Source organism: Sarcophilus harrisii, chromosome 1 (assembly GCF_902635505.1).
Source record: "Sarcophilus harrisii chromosome 1, mSarHar1.11, whole genome shotgun sequence".
Classification (NCBI taxonomy): Eukaryota; Metazoa; Chordata; class Mammalia; order Dasyuromorphia; family Dasyuridae; genus Sarcophilus; species Sarcophilus harrisii.
In genome coordinates, this window is record NC_045426.1 from 84,264,699 (window position 1) to 84,286,876 (window position 22,178).

Genomic DNA, 22,178 nt, shown 5'->3' on the forward strand with positions numbered 1-22,178 from the left:
AACATGTTATTTCAATGGATGCAGGAAAAATCTTTGAAAAAATAGAGCACTCATTCTAGTTTAAAACAAAACAAAACAAAAGAAAAGCCTCCCTCCCCCCACTACACACTATACAGTACCCGAATGGATGGAGCTTTTTTCAAAATGATAAGTTATTCAGTTATATCCAACTCTCTGTGACTCCATTTAGGGTTTTCTTGGCAAAGATACTGTCATTTCCTTCTCCAGCTTATTTTACAGAAGAGGAAACTGAGGCAAATGGGATTAAATGACTTGTCCAGGGTCACAAAACTAGTAAGTGTCTGAGGTCAGATTTGAATTCAGGATTTCCTGATTCCATACCTGGCGCTTCATCCACTGTGTCACCAAGCTAATTCCAAAATGTAAAGTAGCATCTAAAATAAAGAAAGAGCATTATTATAATGGGGATAAGCTAAAAGCCTTTCCAATAAGATGAGAGGTGTGCAAGATGTCCATTATTATCACTTTTATTCAGTATTGTGCTAAAAATATTAGCTATAGTGATTAAAAAAAAGAAAAATTGCTGGAATAAGCACAGGCAACAAAGAAACAAAACTATCACTTTTTGCAGATATGATGGTTTACTTTAGAGAGTCAACTAAAAAACTAGTTGAAACATTTAACAACTTTAGCACAGTTACAGGATGTGAAATAAACCCACACAAATTTTCCATATTTCTATATATGCAAAATCTCAGTAGGAACAGATAAAAAGAGATATTACATTTAAAATTGCTATCACAACCAACTTTGATTCTAACCCTAAATGCCTCTAACTCCGGCTCCAACTTGGGAGTCAATATATATGAACACAATTGCAAAACATTCTTCACACAATTCATCTAAATAATTGGACAAATATTAATTGCTCATGGATAGACCAAGACAATATTTTTTAAATGACAATATTGCCTAAATTAATTCACTTATTCAGTGCCATACAAAGCTATTAAAGAATTGTTTTATTGACCTAGAAAAAATAATAACAAAATTTATCTAAAACCCAGTTTATTGAACTGTGGTATGTGACCCCACATAGAGTCTCATAACTGAATATGAGGGTCACAAAATTTTTATTTATTTTCAGTAAATCAGTAAATTATAAATAAATCAGTAAATGAATAATTATTTTATATATCTATATACCTAGCGTCACATAAATATTTCTTGGGTGAAAAGGGGTTGCTAGTGGGAAAAGTTTAAGAAACCATGATCTAGAGGAGTGAAAGGTCAGGAATTTATAGGGACCTGAGTCAGATTTATAAGAATAAGAACCATTCCCCAAATGATAAATGGTCAAATGATATGAATAAGCAATTTTCAGAGGAAAATTTCAAAGCTATCAGTAATCATATAGGAAAAGGGCTCAAGATCACTAATAATTAGAGAAAAACAAATTTTAAAACTTTGAGGTATCACCTCATGGCCATTAGATTGACTAAGATAACAAAAACGGAAAATGATACATGCTGAAAGCAATGTGGGAAAATAGGTACACTGTTAGTGTAATTGTGAACTAGTCCAACCACTCTAGAGTATACTTTGGACTCTTCCCAAAAGTCTTTTGAACTCTACATGTCCTTTGACCCAGCAATTCCACTATCAGGTCTTCACTCCAAGGAGATTAAAGAAAAAGGAAAAGAACTCATTTATTAAAAAATACTTATAGCAATTCTGTGGTGCCAAAGAATCGGAAACTGAGTCCATAAATTGAAAAATAACTGAACAAGTTATGATGTACACACACAAACACACAAATATATGTGATGATATACTTGTACTGTAAGAAACAATTAAGGGGATGATTTCCGACAAACTTGAAAAGATTTGTATGAACTAATTGATGAATGTGAAGTGAGCAGAACCAGGAGAACAATCTAAACAGTAATAACAACATTGAAAAGATTATCAATTGTGAAAACTGTAATAATGGACAACACAATGACCTACCAAAGCTAGAAAGGACATGATGAAACATGATATCCACCTCCAGAGAGAAGTGATGGACTGAGAATACAGATTGAAGCATTTTTTCCCCTCTATCTTTCTTTGGGGAGGAAGGAAGGGAGGTGGGACATGGCCCACGCAGAAATGTTTTTGTATTTGTATTTATAATAACTTTTGCTTTTCTTGTCTGCTTATTATTATGAAAGGGAGTATGGGAGGAAGAGAACTTGTAACCAAATAAATAAATAAATAAAAGAGTAACAAACTGTCTCAGTGCTTTAAAAAAATAAAATAATTGAAGGAAATATACATTTCATTTAGAAGCTAATAAAAATAAAGATATAATTTTTCCCATTCAAGTTCATGAACCCCTTCAAATTTATTCATGGATTCCTTGTTCAGAGGACCCAGATTAAGTATCCTTGTCCTATAGAGAGATATTTTCAATACTAGGACATAAGTTACATCCTTTAACCTTGTTAATCTTGACTGAGTTCCTCTTGGTCATGCTCTCTAAAGGGACAGAGAAGTAAAGGAAGGGGGAATGATGATTCAATGGACAGAAAGTGAAGTCAGAAGGAAGAACAGGTTGAGTTTGAGGGACCAGTGGGACCTCCAAGTGATGATCTCATCCCAACACTTTCACTGAGAAGATGGTCACCTTCCTTACCTGAGCTTTAGTCTTTCCATCTATGACATGGAGACACTCATATCTGTCCTTCTGAGCCCCAGGAGGTGAGAAGAGAATGAAGTTCACAAACTAGGGAATAGATAGCCCCATGAAGTGAAAGGTGATTATACCCAGGGATTTTTCTGAACCCAAAGCAGGGGTGGAGCAGGGTGGGGCAGCGGAGGGTGGTGACTCAGATCAGGGACACGCTAGGAGTCCTGCCCACCCCCAGCTCCCAGGCAATGCAGCCTGGCAACCTTGTAGGTATGGCAAACACCAGCTAACAGACAGAGGCTTCAGATGAGGGAGTACAAGTCATCTTCTCAGTTATGAAGCTGTTCTATCTTTTGGGGCTCACTTTTGTACTGGAAATTTGGGGTATGGAGCACTTGAGGGAGGGAAGGGCAAGGATAAGGGTATGGGGGAAGTCTCTCCTGAGGTATGGCCATTTTCCTTCCTTCCCCACCCCCAATCAAAATCAATTCTTGTCTCTGAAGGTGCCTTGGGTTTAATAGACTTGAAGAATTGCACGAGTTTAATCAGTGGACTGATTTCTTCCTGGACAAACTCAGATCTGAGAGGTAAGCTATCCTCCTGGGGAGGTCCCTAAAATGGGAATGAGACTAAAGGCAAGAAAAAAAGGAAGGAGGTCCAGAGTGAACCACAGCACCAAACTCTGAGTCCCCTGGAGCCTTCTGATCTCCCCAGTGTAACTGCCTTTGAGTACTGTCTTCCAAACTTTCCCAAAGGCCCCCATATCCCTTGACAGAGATTTCCACCTTCCACCCCTCACTCTGAGAATTATATGGTATACTGAGAAGAATTCTGGGAGTTTGGAATTAGGAGAGCAGGACTTGAATATTATTTAACTTTTCCATTAAAAATGTAAATCTGGCAGCTTGGTGACCTAGGGAATAGTGTTGGATTTGAAATCAGGAAAACCTGAGTTGGAATCCTGCATCAGACCCTGGTTCGTGTGACTCTGGTCCAGTCACTTTTCTCTGAACCAGTTTTTTCACTTGTAAAATGCAGGTAGGAGTAACATGTCTCAGTCAATAAGTATTTATTAAGTGCTTACTGTGTGTCAGGCATTGTACCTCATAGGGTGGTATAAAATGAGATTATATACATAGAGTACTTGGAGGCAGCTAGGTGGTACAGTAGACAGAGTAACTGAGCTTGGGGTTAAAGACCTGAGTTCAAATCCAGCCTTGGAAACTCACTGGCTATGTGACTCTGGGCAGGTCACTTAATCTCTGCTTATCTTAGTTTCCTCATCTGTAGAATGGGGATAATAAGGATTATATCTCATAAGGATTATCTATCTATAAGGATTAAGTAAAATAATATATGTAAAGCTCTTACCCCAGTTCCAGGTTCATACATGACAGGTACTATATAAATTTTAGCTATCATTTTTTGCAAACCTTAAATTGTTATATAAATGTTTGCTATTATTTTTATTATTCTTTCCTTTGGGATTTAGTTTCCCCTCCTGTAAAATGAAGAGTTTGGGGAAGAAAACCAAGGCTTTAAGAAGTCACATGACCTGTTCGATATTAATCAACTGCTTTTCATTAGGGCCAGGAATAAACTTCTTTCTTTATGATCTAAGGTACAGGTGAGAGAATTATCGATTGTAGAATCAGAACAGCTAATCTAAGGCTCCCATTTCACAGATAGGAAAACTGAATCCCAGAGTGAGTATGTGATTTTCTGAGTTTCACAGATAGTATATAGCTAAGGCAGGATTTGCACCCACGTCCTCTGACTCCAGTTCAACTACCTGGGTTTCTATGATGCTTCTTGACTACCTTCAGGATGCATAGGTAGAAGGAATCCAGATTACTGAGTTGTGGTTTGGGTGCAGGCTTGCTGAGGCTGCCCTGGATTGTGAATATCTCTGAGACACAGGAACCCGGCTCGGTCATCCACACGTTCTTTTTCAACTGCTCCTGCCCACCTACCCTGGAACTCTACAGTGTGATTCCCCCCAGCCCTTTCTTTAACCAGCCCAGCTTATCGGGATATTACACACAGTATTTGGCAAAGGTACGAGAGGCTGGGGTCGGGGTGGTTAAGGAAGTCTAAGAGAACCAGGGCTGACTTCCAACCAACATCCTATCAGCTCTTACTTAAGGATGCGTGATTCTGGGGAGCTAGGGAAAGAAGGAGGAGAGAGAAATATCTTAGATCCTGAATAGGATAGGACCTTGTAGATTTGAGTTCATTTCTTCTATGTGCTTCAGTGTCCTCATATATAAAATGAGCTGGAGAAAGAAATAAACAACCACAAGTATATTTGTCAAGAAAACTCCAAATAGGGTCACAACAAGTCAGATATAACTGAAAAATAATGAACAAGATCAGTCTAGTCCAAACTTCTTATTTTATAGATGAAAAGACTTAAAGAGAGCCCAATATGCCAACTCCCACCTGTTCCCCTAGCCACCGACTTGCAGGCAGAGCCTTCAGGACACCTTTTAAGGTATAGCTATTTCCAGTTGTGAATTCCTGGAAATGGATTGAGGTTTGAGGATGGAAGAAGGACATGCACTGAGCAGGATATTTCTAATTTTTTTTTTAAAAGTTGCTTTCTATTTTTGCAGCCCATTTGATTCAGAATCTGTCCCACCCCATTGCATCTCTCATCCAAGAATCCTTATATGGGAAGGATTGAAGAAGGCTGGACAAGACAGCCTTCAGAATCATGAGCGAGGGCCAGAGGAGCAAGCGTGTGAAGGATAGGGAGAAAAGAGCAGTGGGGAGTTCCAGAGAATGGGATGGGAAAGACTGCAGAATGGTTCTGAAGAAATCACTTCCTAGCCAGATTTTTAAAACCTCAAAATGTTTGGCTTAATGGTTTTAAAGGTTAATTTTTTTTTAAAGGTTAAATTTTAAAACAAGGCAAGAGCAGCACACATACACACACACACACACACACACACACACACACACACACACAAATATTTGGCATAAAATATGCCCTGAAATGCTCCATTTCTGATGTGATAATAGCCCAAGTCAGTGTGCTACTGCTTCTTGGACAAATTTAAGGGAGAAAGGAGTTCTTTCCTCTTGTTAATCCTTGTTAATTAATTAGGTGCTAAGTTTAGTTGTTCATTTTTGCATCCTCTGTGACTTGTCCAAAGTCACATAGCTGACAAATAGTGGAAACTGAGTCCAACTGCAGCGTTCTCTGGTTCTTCGGGGACTCCCAATCATTCTAGTAACACCATTAACCTATGGTTTTGTGAAATACTTTACAAATATTATCTCAATTGTTTTCCAGTCATATTTGACTCTAGGATCCCATTTGGGGTTTTCTTGGCAGAGATGCTGCAGTGGTTGACCATTTTATTCTCCAGCCCATTTTACAGAGGAGGTAACTGAGGGAAAGGGGGTTAAGTGATTTGCTCAGGATCCCACAGCTAGGAAGTATCTGAGACCAAATTTGAATTCAGGAAGATGAGAGTTCCTGACTCCAGACCGGTGTTCTGTGCCCTATGGTGCCACCTAGCGGTCCCTTGGAAATAGGTGCTGTTATTATCCCCATTTTACAGATGAGAATACTGAGGGAGCCAGTCACAAAGCTACTAAGTATCTTAGGTGAGCTTTGAGCCGACTGCAGAGGTAGCGCTCTGTCTACTGTAGCAGCCGTGGGGGGCTCAGTGGACGGTGTCACACTTATCCCAGATGACCTTGAGCAGTGCAGCCAGGCTGGATGCCCGGCAGGTGAACCACTACCAGCTCAATCTGAAGCTCACGTGCATGAAAGAAACTTGGACTTTGCCGCTGTCGGTGGAAGTGTTTAAAGCCAAGGGTCACCCCGTGTGTCTGGACCGCTTTGCCAGCCCAGGTAAGACGGATACGGGCAGACACAGGGGCTTGTGGGAGCGTTGCCTCAGCCGGCCCCAGCACAGTCCTACCTGGACTCTCTCCATAGCTCTTCTGGCACCTGGGAAAGGGTGCAGGTGCTACCTGCTCCCAGGCCTTTTGCAAAATCCCTTTTCTGGCACTGGGAAGAAAAGAGAGGGAGGAGGATCCAGTGAGCTAATAGTGAAATAGGGCAGAGGAAATGGGTTAGAATGAAGGAAGCCCTGAGCTGGGAGGCAGAGGATCTAGCTTCTAATCTTGTAACCTTGTCTACAAAATGAAGAAATTAGACTGGATCGTTTCTAAGGTCCTCTCTACCCTTTCAATCCTTTGATCTTCTTGCTTGAGGCAGCTGGGGACAAGGTGCAGGTTCTGGAGACTGTGGAGCCCCAGTCCCTGATCTATGTGGTGTTGCTCGACAGGGGTCTGACTGGTGTCAAGGTGAGCTCGTGGGAACCCAGAGCCCGGGGCCCAAAGGGAGAGGAATGAGCAAGAACTAGCCCTCTCTAAGCCCCAGGCATCCAGGAAAAGAATTGTAGAAAAATCAAGCTTCTAGAGACATTGAGAGGAAGGGTGATTGCATGGGCCAAGATGGTCTAGCCTGGTGATTGGGTGGGTCATAGGAATGGTCTAACCTGGTGATTGGGTGGGTCATTAGGATGGTATAGCTTGGTGAATGGGTGGGTCATAGGGATGGTCTAGCCTGGTGATTGGATGGGTCATAGGGATGGTCTAGCCTGGTGAATAAGTGGGTCATTGGGATGGTCTAGCCTGGTGATTGGGTGGGTCATAGGGATGGTCTAGCCTAGGATGGTCTAGTGTGCTAGAGAGAACATTAGGTTTGAAAAGCTAATTAGTGTTGGTGTCTGGAGGTTTACTAGTTTTGTGACCCTGAACAAATCACTTACCCTCTCTGAGCTTCAGTTTCCTTATCTGTAAAATGGGGATAATAGTAGCATCTATTGTATCATCTCATCAAGTGAGATGATAAAAGTTAAGCATTAGCCTTATCTAAATGTTAATTTTCATCATTAATGATACATAATAACATTGCGGCAGGTCTGGAGTCAGGAAGACTTGAATTCAAATGTGACCTCAGATACTTAGTAGCGGTGTGATCCCAAGCAAGTCACTTAACCCCGCTTGCCTCAGTTCCCTCATCTGAAAAATGTGTTGAAGAAGGAAATGGAAAACCACTCTAGTGTCTTTGCCAAGAAAACCCAAAATGGGATCATGAAGGGTCGGATATGACTGAAAAATAACCGAACAAACAATATTGTATTATCATATATCATATATAAATATGTATATTGTAACACAATTGTTATATTATATAAAACTACACATAAAATTGTAAAATTATTTCATCTAATATGTAGTCATATTATATATTACATATATTATTATATATTAGGGATAATAATAAGACCTAGTTCATGCTCTGGGATAGTGAGCGGCTATATAAAGGGGAACAGAGGAAAAGATGGACATCTAGGTAACTACAGTTTACAGATGAGGAAATTGAGGTTAAGTGAGTTGCTCCAGTTCACCTGCCTATTAAGTATCAGAGATTAAATCCTCTGATTCTGAATCCAGACTTCTTTCCCTCTGACAGTGAAGTTGGGGTGGGATGGGCTTAAAGGAGAAGATTTGGGGTCCCTTTTCCCCACTCCAGCTTCTTTGCCCCCACAGATGGCAATCACAAGCCCTCAGGACACCGCCTCTTTCTCTATTAATGAGCTGGGGCAAGTGCTAACCCCTAGCCAGGGTCTCATTGGCAATGCCTACAAGGTGAGTATCACTTGCTTGCTGGGGGTGGGGGAAATGGATGAGACACTGAGGTAGGTTTATGGGAACCCCAGAAGGTGGGAGGGATGACAGGAAGTGCAGGGGGAAGGCTGGGAACAGAGGAGAAGTACTTGGATAGGGAAGTGAGAGAAAGGGAAGAATGAAAAACAACCTCCAGGTTTCAAAGGATTCTCTTTTCATTCTTCCCTCATAAAAATGATAAGGTCTGGGAATTTAATCACTAGAGAAAAACAGTTGATTAAGAGTCAGACACCTGGGAGCTATAGAAAGACAAAGCCTTGAAATCAATAAGACTTCAGTTTAAATCCTACCTTGAACACTTACTAGTTGTCGGGCTCCAGAAAAAAAAAATCACTTAGTGCCTCAATTTCCCCATCTCTAATTATGAGAGAGAGGTTCCCTCCTAATTCTAAATCTATAACCCTGTAACTAAGTCAATGCACACTAAGGTGTAATAATAAAAAGAATAATCGACTGATATTTATTTATTTATTTACAACTTACAAAGGGCATTATGAGTATTATCTAATTTGAGGTGCTTAAGGCCAGTGTTATTACCCTCATTTTATAGAAGAGAAAATTTCAGAGAAGATCCCCACAGGTAGTAAATGGATGAGCCACGTTTTAAACTTGGGTTTCCTTACTTCACCTCCAGACTTCCACAGAATAAATAATCAATAATTTAATGTGTCAGCCCTTCCTAGAGGAATTATATTTTAAAAGAGGTTTTTTTAAAAATAATAATAGCTTTTTATTTTTCAAAATACATGCAAAGATAGTTTTAAACATTTACCCCTAAAAAACTTTGTGCTCCAAAATTTTTCCCTTTCCTCCTCACCTCCCCCCCTCCTAGACAGCAAGTGATCCAATAGAGAGGTTAAACATGTGCAATGCTTCTAAACATATTTCACATTTATCATACTGCACAAGAAAAATCAGATCAAAAAGGGAAATATTGAGGAAAAAAACAAGCAAGCAAGCAAACAACAACAACAAAGGTGAAAACATTATGTTGTGATCCACACTCAGTCCCCATAGTCCTCCCTCTGGATGCAGATGGCTCTCTCCATCACAAGTCTATTGAAACTGGTCTCAATTGCCTCATTGTTGACAAGAACCACGTCCATCAGAATTGATCATCACTTAATCTTGTGGTTGCTGCATCCAATGTTCTCTTGGTTCTACTCACTTCACTTAGTGTCAGTTCATGAAAGTCAAGGGAGGATTTTGTTAACTCACTAAACCTTATTGAAGGTCCAAGCTCCAGAAGGGCAGAAAGTGAGACGTACCTTTGTGTATCCTCCAGACCTGCATAGTGTTTCTTGCAGGGATGAATGAATGAATGGATGAATGGACAAGTGATGTTATCATGGTGGGGTTTCTATTGGTGTGACAGACCCGTTTTGGTTTTCTCCTGGGTCTCACCCCTAGCACTTCCAGCTGAAGATCTTGGTGACTGATGGACAAGGCAAGAGCTGCCAGGGGACCCTGACTGTGGAGGTTCTGCCCAATCCTCCCAATCAGATCTCCTTCGGGTAAGGATCCTCCTCTCTCTGGGGCTAGAGCTGAGTCCTACATCCTGGGTAAGGCAAGGAGTGTGACCCAAGCTGCAGCTCCAGGAGCAGCCCCTCTCTAGCACCCTGCCTTGACACTGTCCTCATTTATACTAGGATCAATTTTCTAGTCTGGGGATTTGGAGGCATGGGCATGGGAGGGAGACAATTTGGTCCGATGTAAAGAGTGCTGGTTCTAGAGTCAAATTCTTCTCCTGAAGCGTGTTACTCATGTTGTCTGGAGCCTCTTAAGCTGCTTGGATCCCTCCATTAATGGGATGGGAAGGGGGAGAGGGATGAACCTGATGGTCTTCGGCTACCATCTAGATTTAGATCTCAGTCTTATGATTTCTTCTACCAGAGCTCCAAAGAGAAAGTAGGAAAAAGGTCTTGCAATCCTTCATACCACTGCCCCAAATCATCCTCCTTATGAATAGAACTGACCATTCAACTTTGGCTCTACAACCTTCTTTGGCTCCCTACTGCCTCTAAAATTCCTGTACCTGGTCTTCAAGGCCTTTCAGTGTCTAATTCCACTTTACCTTTCCAGCTTTATTTCTTAGCTTTGCACACTCTACACTCTAGTGTGAGTGAATCAGTTTCTGCCTCCATTCTGAATATATCTTTAAATGGCTTACGTTGCCTTCCATGCTTCTATCTTTTCCCTTATCCAATTTCTATCCATCTATTAAAGCCTCACTCAAATCCCAGCTCTTCCAAGAAGTTTTCCCTAAAAAAGCCTTTAGTTGCTAGACAGTTTTTAAAAATGTATATTATATTTTTAATGATCTTACTAAGAAAAAGAGACTGACATCCTATTTCATTCTGACAGTAGTTACCGAGTTCCATGTAACTATGAACTTCTAGATGATTAGAACTGTTCAAAAGATGAATGGAAGGACTTGACATTAATGAGTTCCTTATCTCTTTAGGGGAAGATCACTGGTCTCTTAGCTTCTAATCCATTCCTTATCTGGCCTGTCTTCCATACTACTGTCTGGAACATCTTCTCTTGCCTTTTGAATGAAGCATAAACTCCTGATCCTGGCATTCAAAATTCCAGTCTAATTACCTCTTACTCCTCCAAACTATCTCATCCCACTCTTCTTCCAGCCCAACTAGACCACTCTGGGCCCCCCATTTTCACTCTCTCCTCTCTGACATAGTGCAGAGAAGTAAGGAGGGCTAGGTCTGTGTGGCCTTGGGGATCAGTCACAGGATCACACAGGGTCCCTGATTTAGAGATGAAAGGAACCTTGGGGGCCATCTCTTCTTACTCCCTCATTTTCCAGATGAAGAAACAAAACCCAGGAAGGTAAGTCTCTTTATTTCTTTAAACCTCTGTCTCTTTCTTTGTACAATGAGGGTCATTATACCAGCATAATTTTATCTATATGGTTATTGTAAATATATTTGTTGGGTTCTTTTTTTCTTATTACTTTTTTTTGAGGCAATTGGGATTAAGTGTCTTGCCCAGGGTCACACAGCTAGTAAGTGTTATGTATCTGAGGCTGAATTTGAACTCAGGTCCTTCTGACTCCTGGGCCAATATTCTATCTACTACTCCATCTTGCTGCCTTTATTATAAATACAAAATTATAATATAAATATGAAGAAATATAATGAATACTGTAAGTTATAATATAAGCATTGTGTTATATGCTTGTGTTATTCCAGAATGCCTCCTCTCACATGAAAATTCCACTACCCAGAGCCCACCAAGCCTGGTCCCTGAAATAACGTGAGGCTGAGAATTGGTGGGCTCTGTGTTGTCCCAGAATGCCTCAAATGGATTTCCCCACCTCTTCCCCATTTCCCTTTGTTAAATCCTTCTCTTCTTTTAAAACTCACATAAAGTACTATCTCAGGAAGCCTTCCTTGATGCTCCAGACAAAACTGATTTCTCCCTTCTCCAACTTCTCATGAGATTCTACCTGAACTTTGCCTGTACACAATCCCACTCTCCTTTGTAGCACTGATATTTAGGTACATATGAGTTAAAAAGCATTTCTGTCTCTCAACGATTATTGAGTTGAGCAGGAATATACATCTGTTCAGACTAGATGATCTCAGAAGTCCCTTCTGACTGGGAATTTTTGTGATCTGGGATTCTGAAGGTAGAATATGCCTTGCTCTGGGCTGAGTCTCAAGGGGCTGCTCTTGTATAGCCACCTCTCTCTCTCATCTGGTTTCTCTGTTCATGAAACTGGGGACAATGCTAGGGAAAAGGTCTGTAAGTGGGAAGGTACTTTAGATTTGTGGGGCCTGTAGGATTCAATTCCAGACCTTCAACATCTCTGAGGACCTGGTGGCTGGTGGAGTGGTCGGCCAGGTCCGAGCCAATGGCAGTCGTGTCCGATATGAGATCACCGAGCCTGTTCCCTGCCCCTTATATTCCATCAGTTCTGGTGAGACCCTAGTGGGTGTGGGGGAGGCTTGGGGGTGAGCCTGGGCAAAAGTGACCAGGGCAAAGGGGAGTTTGGGGAGGAGCACCATGGGCTGGGCCATTGGTTCACTCCTTCCCACCTGCTTGCACAGGGGATGGACTGATTCGGACCACAGCTCCTCTGGATCTGGGGCGGAACCCTGGGGCTGCAGTCACCCAATTACAAGTGAAGGCGTATGATCCATTTCAGCCCTCGATGAGTGCCCAGCTCAGTGTCACTGTCAATGTGCAACCCATCAACACCTGGGCCCCTCGCTGCACCCCGGCCTTGCTAGTGTGAGTTGTCAACCGTCAGACTGCTTTTCTGGATGCTTCCTCTTGCATGAACCCCCCCACCCAGAGCTCACCAAGCCCGATCCCCAAACCCCACGAACCTGAGAATCGAGGGGCTTAAGTTCTTCTCCTAAGGGAACAGCATGCAAAGAATGAGTGTGTTTTGTGAGTTTGGGGAGCAGCCTATTGTTTGTTGTGTTGAATTTTGCTTGTGTGGTGATAGGGATCATTCTAATGCATCTGTTGGAATTCCCTTATTTGTCTTTTGTTGGAGGAAGGTCAAAGCAAAGAAACACTGGAGTTTAGTAGAAAACATATAAATTTGGGGTCTGGAGACCTGTGTTCAAATTCCATCTCTCTTAATTAAGATCCATACTATCCACAAGAGGCTTCCTGATTGGCTGAAAGTGAGTCTATGATTATCATAGCATAGACTAAGGAGCTCAGTCCATGCTGTCCAGAGACATCATTCCTAGTCTGGGGGAAATATGGATGGCCTAGAGACTAGGCCAGGGGGGATTTTAGAATAGTATAAGGCTTTGTAATCTAGAAAGGATAGATTTTTTTTTTTTTTTTTTTTGGTGCTTGCATTTCCATTGACTTTTCCTTGTATGGATTTCTGAATTTGTATATTCTTTCTTTTCTATACAAAAGCTAAAAAACATATTATTGTTGTTGTCTGTCTGACTGTCTGTTTGTCTATCTATCTATCTTTAACCAGGGAAGAGAGGGGAAAGAAGATAATGGGTGCTAGCACTTAGTAGGCTTAAATATTAGGCTTGTTGACTAATGGATTGATGGGAAAAGGAATTGAGAAAATGTAGCAGCAAGAGCAAGAGGTACAAGGATAAGTGATTAGAAATGAGGAAGAGAAAAATCTCTGAACCAAGAAATCAAATTTGCTGAGGGACCAGAAAGGGCCATGGGAAACAGATGTGTGGGTTCAGGGATCAGGGACATTTTTGAAGTTGGGAAATGAAGGCAAAAAGGCCCCCAGGATCAGCTCTGGGAGGCGGAGCTGGTATCATCAGAGCTAAGCAGAGGACCAGGTAGGCCTAAGGTCCAAGACAGTGGTCTCTCTTCTCCTACTAGGTGTTTTATTTCATGGCCCTTTCAAGGGACTCCCCTACCCAGCACTGGAGTTTAGGGCCTTTCAGAGTAGAATGAGTTGGGAAGTTTTGTTTGTGCAGGGTCCTCTTTGAAATCCTTACCCAACAAACAGAATGCCAGAGTTGGGGGGGCTTTGGAAATCATCCCCTTCAATGTACCCTTCCCCTCACCCCTCATAATAAGAAAACCAGGAACCAGAGAGAGTAAGGGATCTGTCTTCTGACTCAGAACCAAAGCATTCTCCACTGTGTCATCCTCCCCCTGGATATCCCCACTTGGTTCTTCACACCATCCCCTCACATCTTCCTCACAGCACCCAGGTCCCAGAGACCATCCCCGTGGGCAGCATCCTCCTGACTCTGGCCTGCACTGACCCAGACTCCAGCAGCAGCACCTTTCATTACCGGCTCTGGCACCCCAATGAGACCAAGTCAAACTACAGCTTCCGCCTGCAGGGTCCCAACCTTCAGGTGCCTCCCTCCTGATCCCCTCTGTGGCCATCACCTGGAGGGGATGCTGGTCCTGGGAATCCCTCTCTAGAGTGGGCAGCCCTGGACCTGACACACTGGCCAAGACTAGGATTTCCATTAAGGCTGGGCCCTGTGACTTGCTGTGGGAAGGATGGAGAGTGGGTGGCTTTTTATATAATTCTTATACCCTCCAAACACTTTCATAACCATCATCTGATTTGATCCTCACAAGTTTATGTAGAAAGGACAAGAAACAGAGAAAGCATTTGTCCCATTGAACTTCACTAATGTCCCTAAGCATTATGAGATATTAGAGTTATCTGAGTTTGCATTTTATTTTCCATTGTATACTCCATATACTGGGCTGGAGTCTCTCTAAAGTTGGTGTCTCCTCCAGCTCCATGTTCTACACCCAGGGAGTGCTTAATAACTTTGCTGAATGAATGAATGAAGAGGGAAATGAAGGCTAGATATATCATTTCACCAAGGTCACACAAGTCAGTTCAACAAATGTTTTATGGCAAAAGTCGATGTTCAAGGTTCTGTTCTGTATGTAATCCTATTTTAGGAGAGAGGTCTTGATTGACCTGGGTCTTAAGAACTACCATAGGAGGAGGAGGCACAGTGGATGGTGAGACAGATTTGAGGGCAGGAAGATTGGATTCACATCCTCCCTCAGACATTTCGCAGTTGTGTAATCCAATTCAAGTCTTTTAAAAATCTTCCAGGCTCTATTTCCCCATCTGTAAAGTAAACTACTTCATTGGGTAGTTGTGAAAACCAAAGCAGTTATCATGTGTAAACTTTAATGCACAATATAAATGTAAGGTGTTATTAATTCAACACCCCTCCTCAGTATGGGGGTTGCTTTTTGTGGGAATGTTAAAGAGCAAAAGGCCTGTGGTTAGGGGTGTAGAGAGTGGATGGTTCCCCCGAGTGCTACTACGTGAGAAACTCCCCCAGCCTTTTATGTCCCCAGCACACATAATTCTCCTGAATTTGGGGTGGTATTAACTCTGTAGCAGAACTGTCCAGTACCTGAGATTCTTCCTCCTCCCCTCTCTCCTCTCTTGGGCAGGTAAACAACACATTAGACTATGACTCATCTGCACCTGATGTTCAGTATAAGACCACCATCCTGGTGACTGATAGTGGCCAACCCCCCCAAACCAGTGAGTCCTGTTGGGCCTGGGCTCTGTCCCATTCCCCACCTTCCTGAGGTGGGAGGGCCATTGACCCAAGGGCTGTCAGGATCCATTTCTCCTCCCAGCTTCTTCCCTACATCCTACTGCAGAGTCTTAGATTTCTCATATACCAATGGTCTCAATTTACCACCTTGTAACCTATAATTAGATAGCTTCCCAATTGGTACGAATTTCTTCCTCTTAGAGGGATCTTGTCCAGCCCCTGGGTTCAGGAACTCCTTGAGAATGGGGACAATCTCTCTCTCTCTGTCTCTCTCTCTGTCTCTCTCTCTGTCTGTCTGTCTGTCTGTCTCTCTCTCTCTCTCTCTCTTTCTCTCTCTCTCTCTCTGTGTGTGTGTGTGTGTGTGTGTGTGTGTGTGTGTGTGTGTCTCTCTCTCTGTTTCTTTCTGTCTCTGTCTCTGCCTCTCTCTGACTTATGACTTCCAAAGGGCAAGAATTTCCCTCTTCCTCAACCTTTAGTTCCTAAAGGGCAGGGACCCCATCTCTGCCTCATACTAGCTGTTCCCCAAGGAACAAGATTTCCTCCATCAGAATGGAGGCTCCCCAAAATAGGGGGCTGGTCTCCTCAATTCAGGTGTTTCCTGAGGGTGAGGTTGTCATTTCAGTCTTCAGCAGGCATCTAAGTGCTGCTGCTCACAGTGGGAAATTGGGGAGAAATGACCTGAATTAAGCTTCCTGCTTCCTCATCCATCCCTCCTCCCACCCTTAACCTAGGCCAGGTGCCAGTGCTGGTGACAGTGACCCCCGTGAATGAGTATTCTCCAATCTGTCCTGCTCACACATTCCGGGTCAGAGAAGACGCTCTGCGTGGCAAGCTGATTGGCACTGTCCTTGGCTCAGACCGCGACTATCCACCCAACAGCATTGAGTACCACATTTCAGACTCATCATCTAACTTCTACATTGACCCTCGAAGTGGTATCTACCTTCTACCACAAGCTTAAGAAAATGCCCCTTTCCCTAAGTTGTGGGTTCTTAATTTGGACTCCACAAACTTGGCTTTGTTTTGTTTTAATTTTGTAAATTATATTTCCATATTATCAGTTTCTCTGTTTTATATTATGCATTTTAAGAAAACCATTATTCTGAGACTCCTCTATGTTTTACATCATGCATTTAAAGACATTATTCTAAGAAGGGGACCATGGGATTTACTTTGCCAAAGATGTCAAACACAAACAAGGTTAAGAGTCCCTTTGGGGCACTTCCCAGTTTCTCTCATTATCACTGGTCCTCCAGGTAGCTTTTATTCCCCTAGCATCCCTCATGTGTATGATGAGAAAAGAAGAGAGGAATTAATAATTCCCAATTCTCCACCATTTTAAACTGCAAAGCTCATTCCTCATAAGAATAAGAGGCAGACTTTTCAGGTCGGTTATCCCAGGACTTTGTCAAAAAGCCTTAATAAAGGCCCCTACTGGCAGCTAGGTGGCTTGGTAGATAGAGCCCAGGCCTTGGAGTCAGGAGCATTTGAGTTCAAATCTCATTTCAGTCACTTGACACTTACTAGCTATGAGACTCTGGGTAAGTCATTTAACCTCTCTTCATTATCGTTATTTTGCAAATGAAGGAAGTAAAGCTCCTAAAAGTTAAGTGATTTACCTCTGGTCACACAGAAAGTCAGTATTAGAGCCAGGGTTTGAACCCGACTCTGGGTTCTAGAGACGGTTTGCTCTCCATCCTACCAGGATGCCTCTAAGACAAGGAGCCTGGGACGCAAGTTAGGATTGGGTTTGGGAAGTTGAGGAAGTCAAACTCTTAACTCTCAGGTAAACTCCATCTTCTGACCTCCCTGGACTATGAAAAACAGAAGACATATCCGCTGGTGATCTTTCTGACTGATCGAGACCAGGACCAAGATCCTACACATCGCCGGTCAGGCTCTTGTACTGTCACCATTGAGGTTCAGGTAAACTCTGCCCCAATCCTTATTCCCGTGTGATATTATATACCTGGTCTAACTTTGGCAAATTCCCAAATCTCCCTGGGCCTCAGTTTCCTCATCTGTAAAATAGGGGAGTAGGACTAGATGTCCTTAAAGGCCCATTGAAGGTCTTGTTGCAAGGTGTCCTTTCCTCCTACTGACAGTCCTATTATTCTGCAAGATCTTAGGGAAAACATTTTATGGTGCTTTATAATAGAAATGATCTCTTCTCTCCCTATATCAACAGAGGGATGAGTTTCCCCCTGAGCCCAGAATTTGGGAGGTCCCCCTCACAATATCCCTGACTTATTTCCTTTGCCTCTTTTTGGCTGACTTGGAAAAAGTGGGGCTGCCATTTCCAGAAAGGGATTGGGGTGTTGACTTTCAGGCTCTGAAGCTTTACCCTTTGAGTCAGAAAGGATGACCCTAAACCCCCTGCTATCTTGTAGAATGTGAATGACCATGCTCCAGAATGTGAACCCCCATTCCAAGAGTTCACCATCTCTTCTGCCCCAAGCACCAATGCAGAGGTGACAAAGCTGATGTGCTTAGACAGAGACGTATCAGAGCAAGCTCCCGGAGCATTCTCTTTCACCATCGTTGGAGGTCAGGGATGGTGGATTGGAACTCTAAGCCTTTGGACCTGTTTGGGAGGGATGGTTTTAGAGAGGACAGAATATAACAGGAGAGACTTGTTCTGGGGCCTGGGGCAACTAACATGAAATATACTGGGGCAAGCCAGATGAATCAACTTTTAAAGACAAATTTAGGTGCAGAAGGAGATCCAAATCTTGTACCTTGAAACACAAGGGTCCCTTGCAGTGAGAGACTTTAGGACAGTGGCCCCCAAGCTACTGCTAAAGGCAGATCAGGAGTGGAGTTAGCGTCTGAGTAAACATTAGGGTCTCACTTTAGATGATTCCTGTAAGTGTTAAACCTAACTAGTTGATCTTTGTATAAACACCTGATTCTTGTATGTACAGATTCCATGTTCAAAGTCTCAGAGCTAGTAGATAACCAGCACTATCCCCAACTAGGACATCCCTCATAAAGTCGCAGTCCCCAGGCCAATCGGCATTATTGTGCTGGGAAAAGGCAGGCCCATCCCTCAGAGATTTTGACCTATCCCTTTGCCCCAAGAAGAGACATGTTGGGGCTGGGGGACAGAGGGAGCAGAGGTGGAGAAAAATGGAGCTGTAGTCATCTCTTTTGTCTTCCCCCAACACATACATACCCCATGCAGCAAGAAATTGCCAGTACTGAGCTTTGGCAGACAGCGGGTGGGCCACTACATCCCGGGAGAGAGGAATGATTCATTGTTGAGAGAAGAAACCTCCGTTCTAATGGGGAAGAAAGCCAAAAAAAAAAAAAAAAGATAGGAGAAGGTGACCCATTTTATGCCTTTCCTTGGTAGGAAACAGCAATGGAAGGTTCCACATGAAGGACAATATTCTACTCCACAAAACCTTTTCCTTACAGCCTGATGGGCCCTTGGACCCCCTCACTTATGAGCTTCTGGTCCGTGTGACTGACAATGGACCTACCCTGCCCCTCTTCAGTACCACGGCCATTGTCATTGTTCACGTGATTCCTTGGATGACCACTGTGCCCACCACAAGCACAAAACCTCTGATGGTGAGGTTCTTCTCCCAACTTGGGGCAGCCCTGTCCAAGACTCTGGTCTGGTCTTCCTTCTCTTGCTTTGCCAATTTCCCAAAGCCTTGCCAGATTCCTCCTGGTGTCTCCATCTCTGTTTTCAGGTTTCTTCACCTACACCCTTGCTAGTGACTAGAAATGAGGACTATTGGGCTCCAGAAGCTTGGTTCGTCGTTGTGTTAACAGTGACTGGAGTTCTCCTGCTCAGCATCTTGGGCTGGCTCCTTTGTAAATGGCCTGCAAGGTAAATGCCTTAATTTCCCCCCTTCTACCGGGTCTACATGCAGTATGTTATGAAAAACAAGGAGTATAAAAGATGCTATCATAGCATGAGTAATTGTAAAAAAAGAGTTGAGTGGGCTATAGAGTGAGAGGGAGGAATGGCAAGTAAATATCCTAAGTACTTTGCCTATCTCCATAGAATATTCCACACTGTGGAAGTCTTTCAGCATGTGGGATGGATGGGTGACTTTTGGAGGACTTATGGAGAGCCCTGGACAATAATCCCAGCAAATGAGAAGATGAATAGGGATGGTGAGCTGCCTCAATGGAGGCACTGCTCACCTTGATGAGATAATGGACATATCAAAGTAAAAAATATTGCTAAGGATGTAATGCCGTCAAGCCTCAGGAAATTGGAAAGGAGCCTTCTGAGAAAGTCTTTGATACCAGAAGCCAAATAACCAGTCCAGTCCCTATGAATAAACCTTCTTTGAGTGTAAAGGCTTATGCTAGTTACTATTATGCTAATGGGCATATTCAAAAGAAACCTAAACATGAACACCAGGGAACATCAAAGGGATCAGAACAGGAACATGTGATAAAGATTTGAGAACACTGATTAAAACTTAAGAACATTGATTAAGAACATTCCTTGATGAATCCATGCTCTTGGTATGTGTGTTTCTTCCAATAGAATGTCATAGTCTGTCCTCATATTCTCATTCTGTGAAATTTTTGTCCACATCTTTAAGAAGGATTTTTCCAAAAGAAAAGTCTTCCTTTGGTTCTTTTAATAACTTCTGGACACCTGGATTCATGCCATTTATAACCTTTCTTTAAAAAGTAATTATTTTCACAAGAATATCACATAGATATCTTTTGTTTTTATATCACCTTTATTTCTGAATATTTCTCCCCTACCTTCCCATCCTTTGTATCAAAGAATGAAAAAAAGAGGGGGGAAAAGCAGTTTGTTAAAACAAACGAATGCATCAGCTAAGTCTGAGAGTACATTCAATGTTATATAACCTTAGTTTCCAACCTCTGCCAAAAAAAATAGAGAGGTGTGTGTTCTCATTTTTTCTTTTGGTCCACACTTAGTCATTATAATAACACTTACTACTGTTTTATTTGTTCTATTTATATCATGTAGTCATTGTGAATTTTGTTTTCCTGCTTCTGCTTAGTTCTGTTGACATCAGTTCATATAAGCCTGCTGTGTTTCTCTGAATTTTTCATATGGTCATTTTTTTCTAATACAGTAAATATTCTATTATATGTATGTATCACAATATGCTTATTTCGATTCTCTGATTGATGGTCATCTACTTTGTTTCTACATCTTTGTTATTTAAAAACAACAAAAAGTGATGTTATTAATATTTTGGTATATATTTGGCCTTTTGGTATTTTTGATCCCTTAGGATATACATCTAAGTAGTGGAATTTGGGGTCAAACAGTCCACTTTGTCAGAATAATTGCAGGTTGTTTTCTAGAATGGTTGGACCATCTACTTCTCTTACTCTCAATATATGACTCTTCCACCTCCTTTTCTAGTCACATGTCTTCTAAGATGTGTCTTGCTTATTTCTTAGTGAATGTTTCTTGAATTCAAACTGACTGCTTTTTATACCAATTTTCACATACTAGTCATCATTGGTGACATGCTTCAGTCTACTTAACAGTAGTCATGCATCCTTCCATTGCCCTTTAGGGCTCCTAACATTTTAATTATTCTAAGATTATGGTTCTCAGAAATCCATGATTCATAGCATTACAACATTCCTGGGAGAGTTTTGGCCTTAAAGAGTAAGCTTTTGCAGTCTGATCTCCCTCACTATTTAGGTAGTCTGTCTCTAACTATGTTTGTTCATGCTGGATCTTTTTAATCACATTTGTTCTTAAGGCAGTGCCATTGATGACTCAAGAAATCTAACACACACACACACACAAATAAAATGTCAACAAGTACAAACCAGCATGATGTAACCTGAGAACCAGGTTGAATCGTGCTGAAAAGCTCATCACTCTGTACATACCTGAATCTTTTGGACTAAGGCTTTGCAGAATCATAATGGAAGCTATTCACAGGGACCTGTTGACTTGGTATTCTTGGAGAGAAAAGGAGGATGACAAAGAGAGTTCATCCATCTGGATCTTCCTTCAGAATGGCTCAGAGTACTTAAAAATGTCAAGAATTTCAAGACAGTTTGTTCCTTTGTTTCTGTCTGCTTTCTTGGTCTCTCCTCCTCCCTCTCTAAATTAGCTGAGTATATCAAGTACCTTTCTCTCTGGTTAAGATATTTAAGTCCCTTGCAGAAAAGACTGACACCCTGCAACTCTTCAAAAGCCAGGTCCAGTGAAGGATGCACTGAGCTGGACCATAGGACCAGAAGCTCAGTTGAGAGGTGAATCTCAGGATCAGGCAGGAAAAGTCAAAAGTCAAGAGAGTGAGGTGATTTGGGTTCTGTCCTGTTTCTTAGATCAGAAGGCAATGACCTTCTAAAGGGAATTCTTGAACATTTGGAGCTGCTTAGGGATAAGACTCAGTACTAGCTCTGTGACATTAAACCGTACCATTTCAAAGAATGGTGAATGTCAGATTGCAGCCCTCAACATGGCAGCTTCACTGCTTAACTGGCTTCAAAGTATCCTCCTTTCAGCTATGAGTCCGGGAGACAAGGAACAGACCTGTCATCTGGGCCATCCAGCTGTTAGCTGGAGAACCAAGGTCAGAAGCTATGAAAAAAGTAGCTCAAGTTCCTGCCTCCACCACAAAGAGCAAACTAGCATTCAGGAACAGCTGAAGCCAATATTTCTCTCTGGTCTACTTCTAGAGGCAGTGTGCCATGATCCAGAGATGCTTGGAATCACACAGTGAGATGTGCATCCAAATCCTGGCTCTTTTATTTGCTCCTTGATTAAATCGGTTCATTTTTCCTTGGCCTTTTGTTTCCTCATCTAAAAGTGTTGGGTTGAACAGGATGGCTTCCAA

At 42.2% G+C, this 22,178-nt stretch overlaps 1 protein-coding gene across 1 annotated transcript in view; it reads left to right on the forward strand.

The window, feature by feature from the left end:
* The first annotated feature begins 4,022 nt into the window (after positions 1-4,022).
* Positions 4,023-22,178, forward strand: part of CDHR4 (cadherin related family member 4) — a 36,415-nt gene continuing 18,259 nt past the window's right edge. The window contains 15 exon segments of the mRNA XM_031965973.1: positions 4,023-4,029; positions 4,509-4,690; positions 6,335-6,497; positions 6,867-6,955; positions 8,207-8,305; positions 9,755-9,858; positions 12,148-12,284; positions 12,415-12,598; positions 14,019-14,175; positions 15,254-15,347; positions 16,095-16,298; positions 17,150-17,289; positions 17,754-17,910; positions 18,719-18,939; positions 19,065-19,204. Coding sequence (XP_031821833.1) covers positions 4,023-4,029; positions 4,509-4,690; positions 6,335-6,497; positions 6,867-6,955; positions 8,207-8,305; positions 9,755-9,858; positions 12,148-12,284; positions 12,415-12,598; positions 14,019-14,175; positions 15,254-15,347; positions 16,095-16,298; positions 17,150-17,289; positions 17,754-17,910; positions 18,719-18,939; positions 19,065-19,204 — 2,078 coding nt within the window.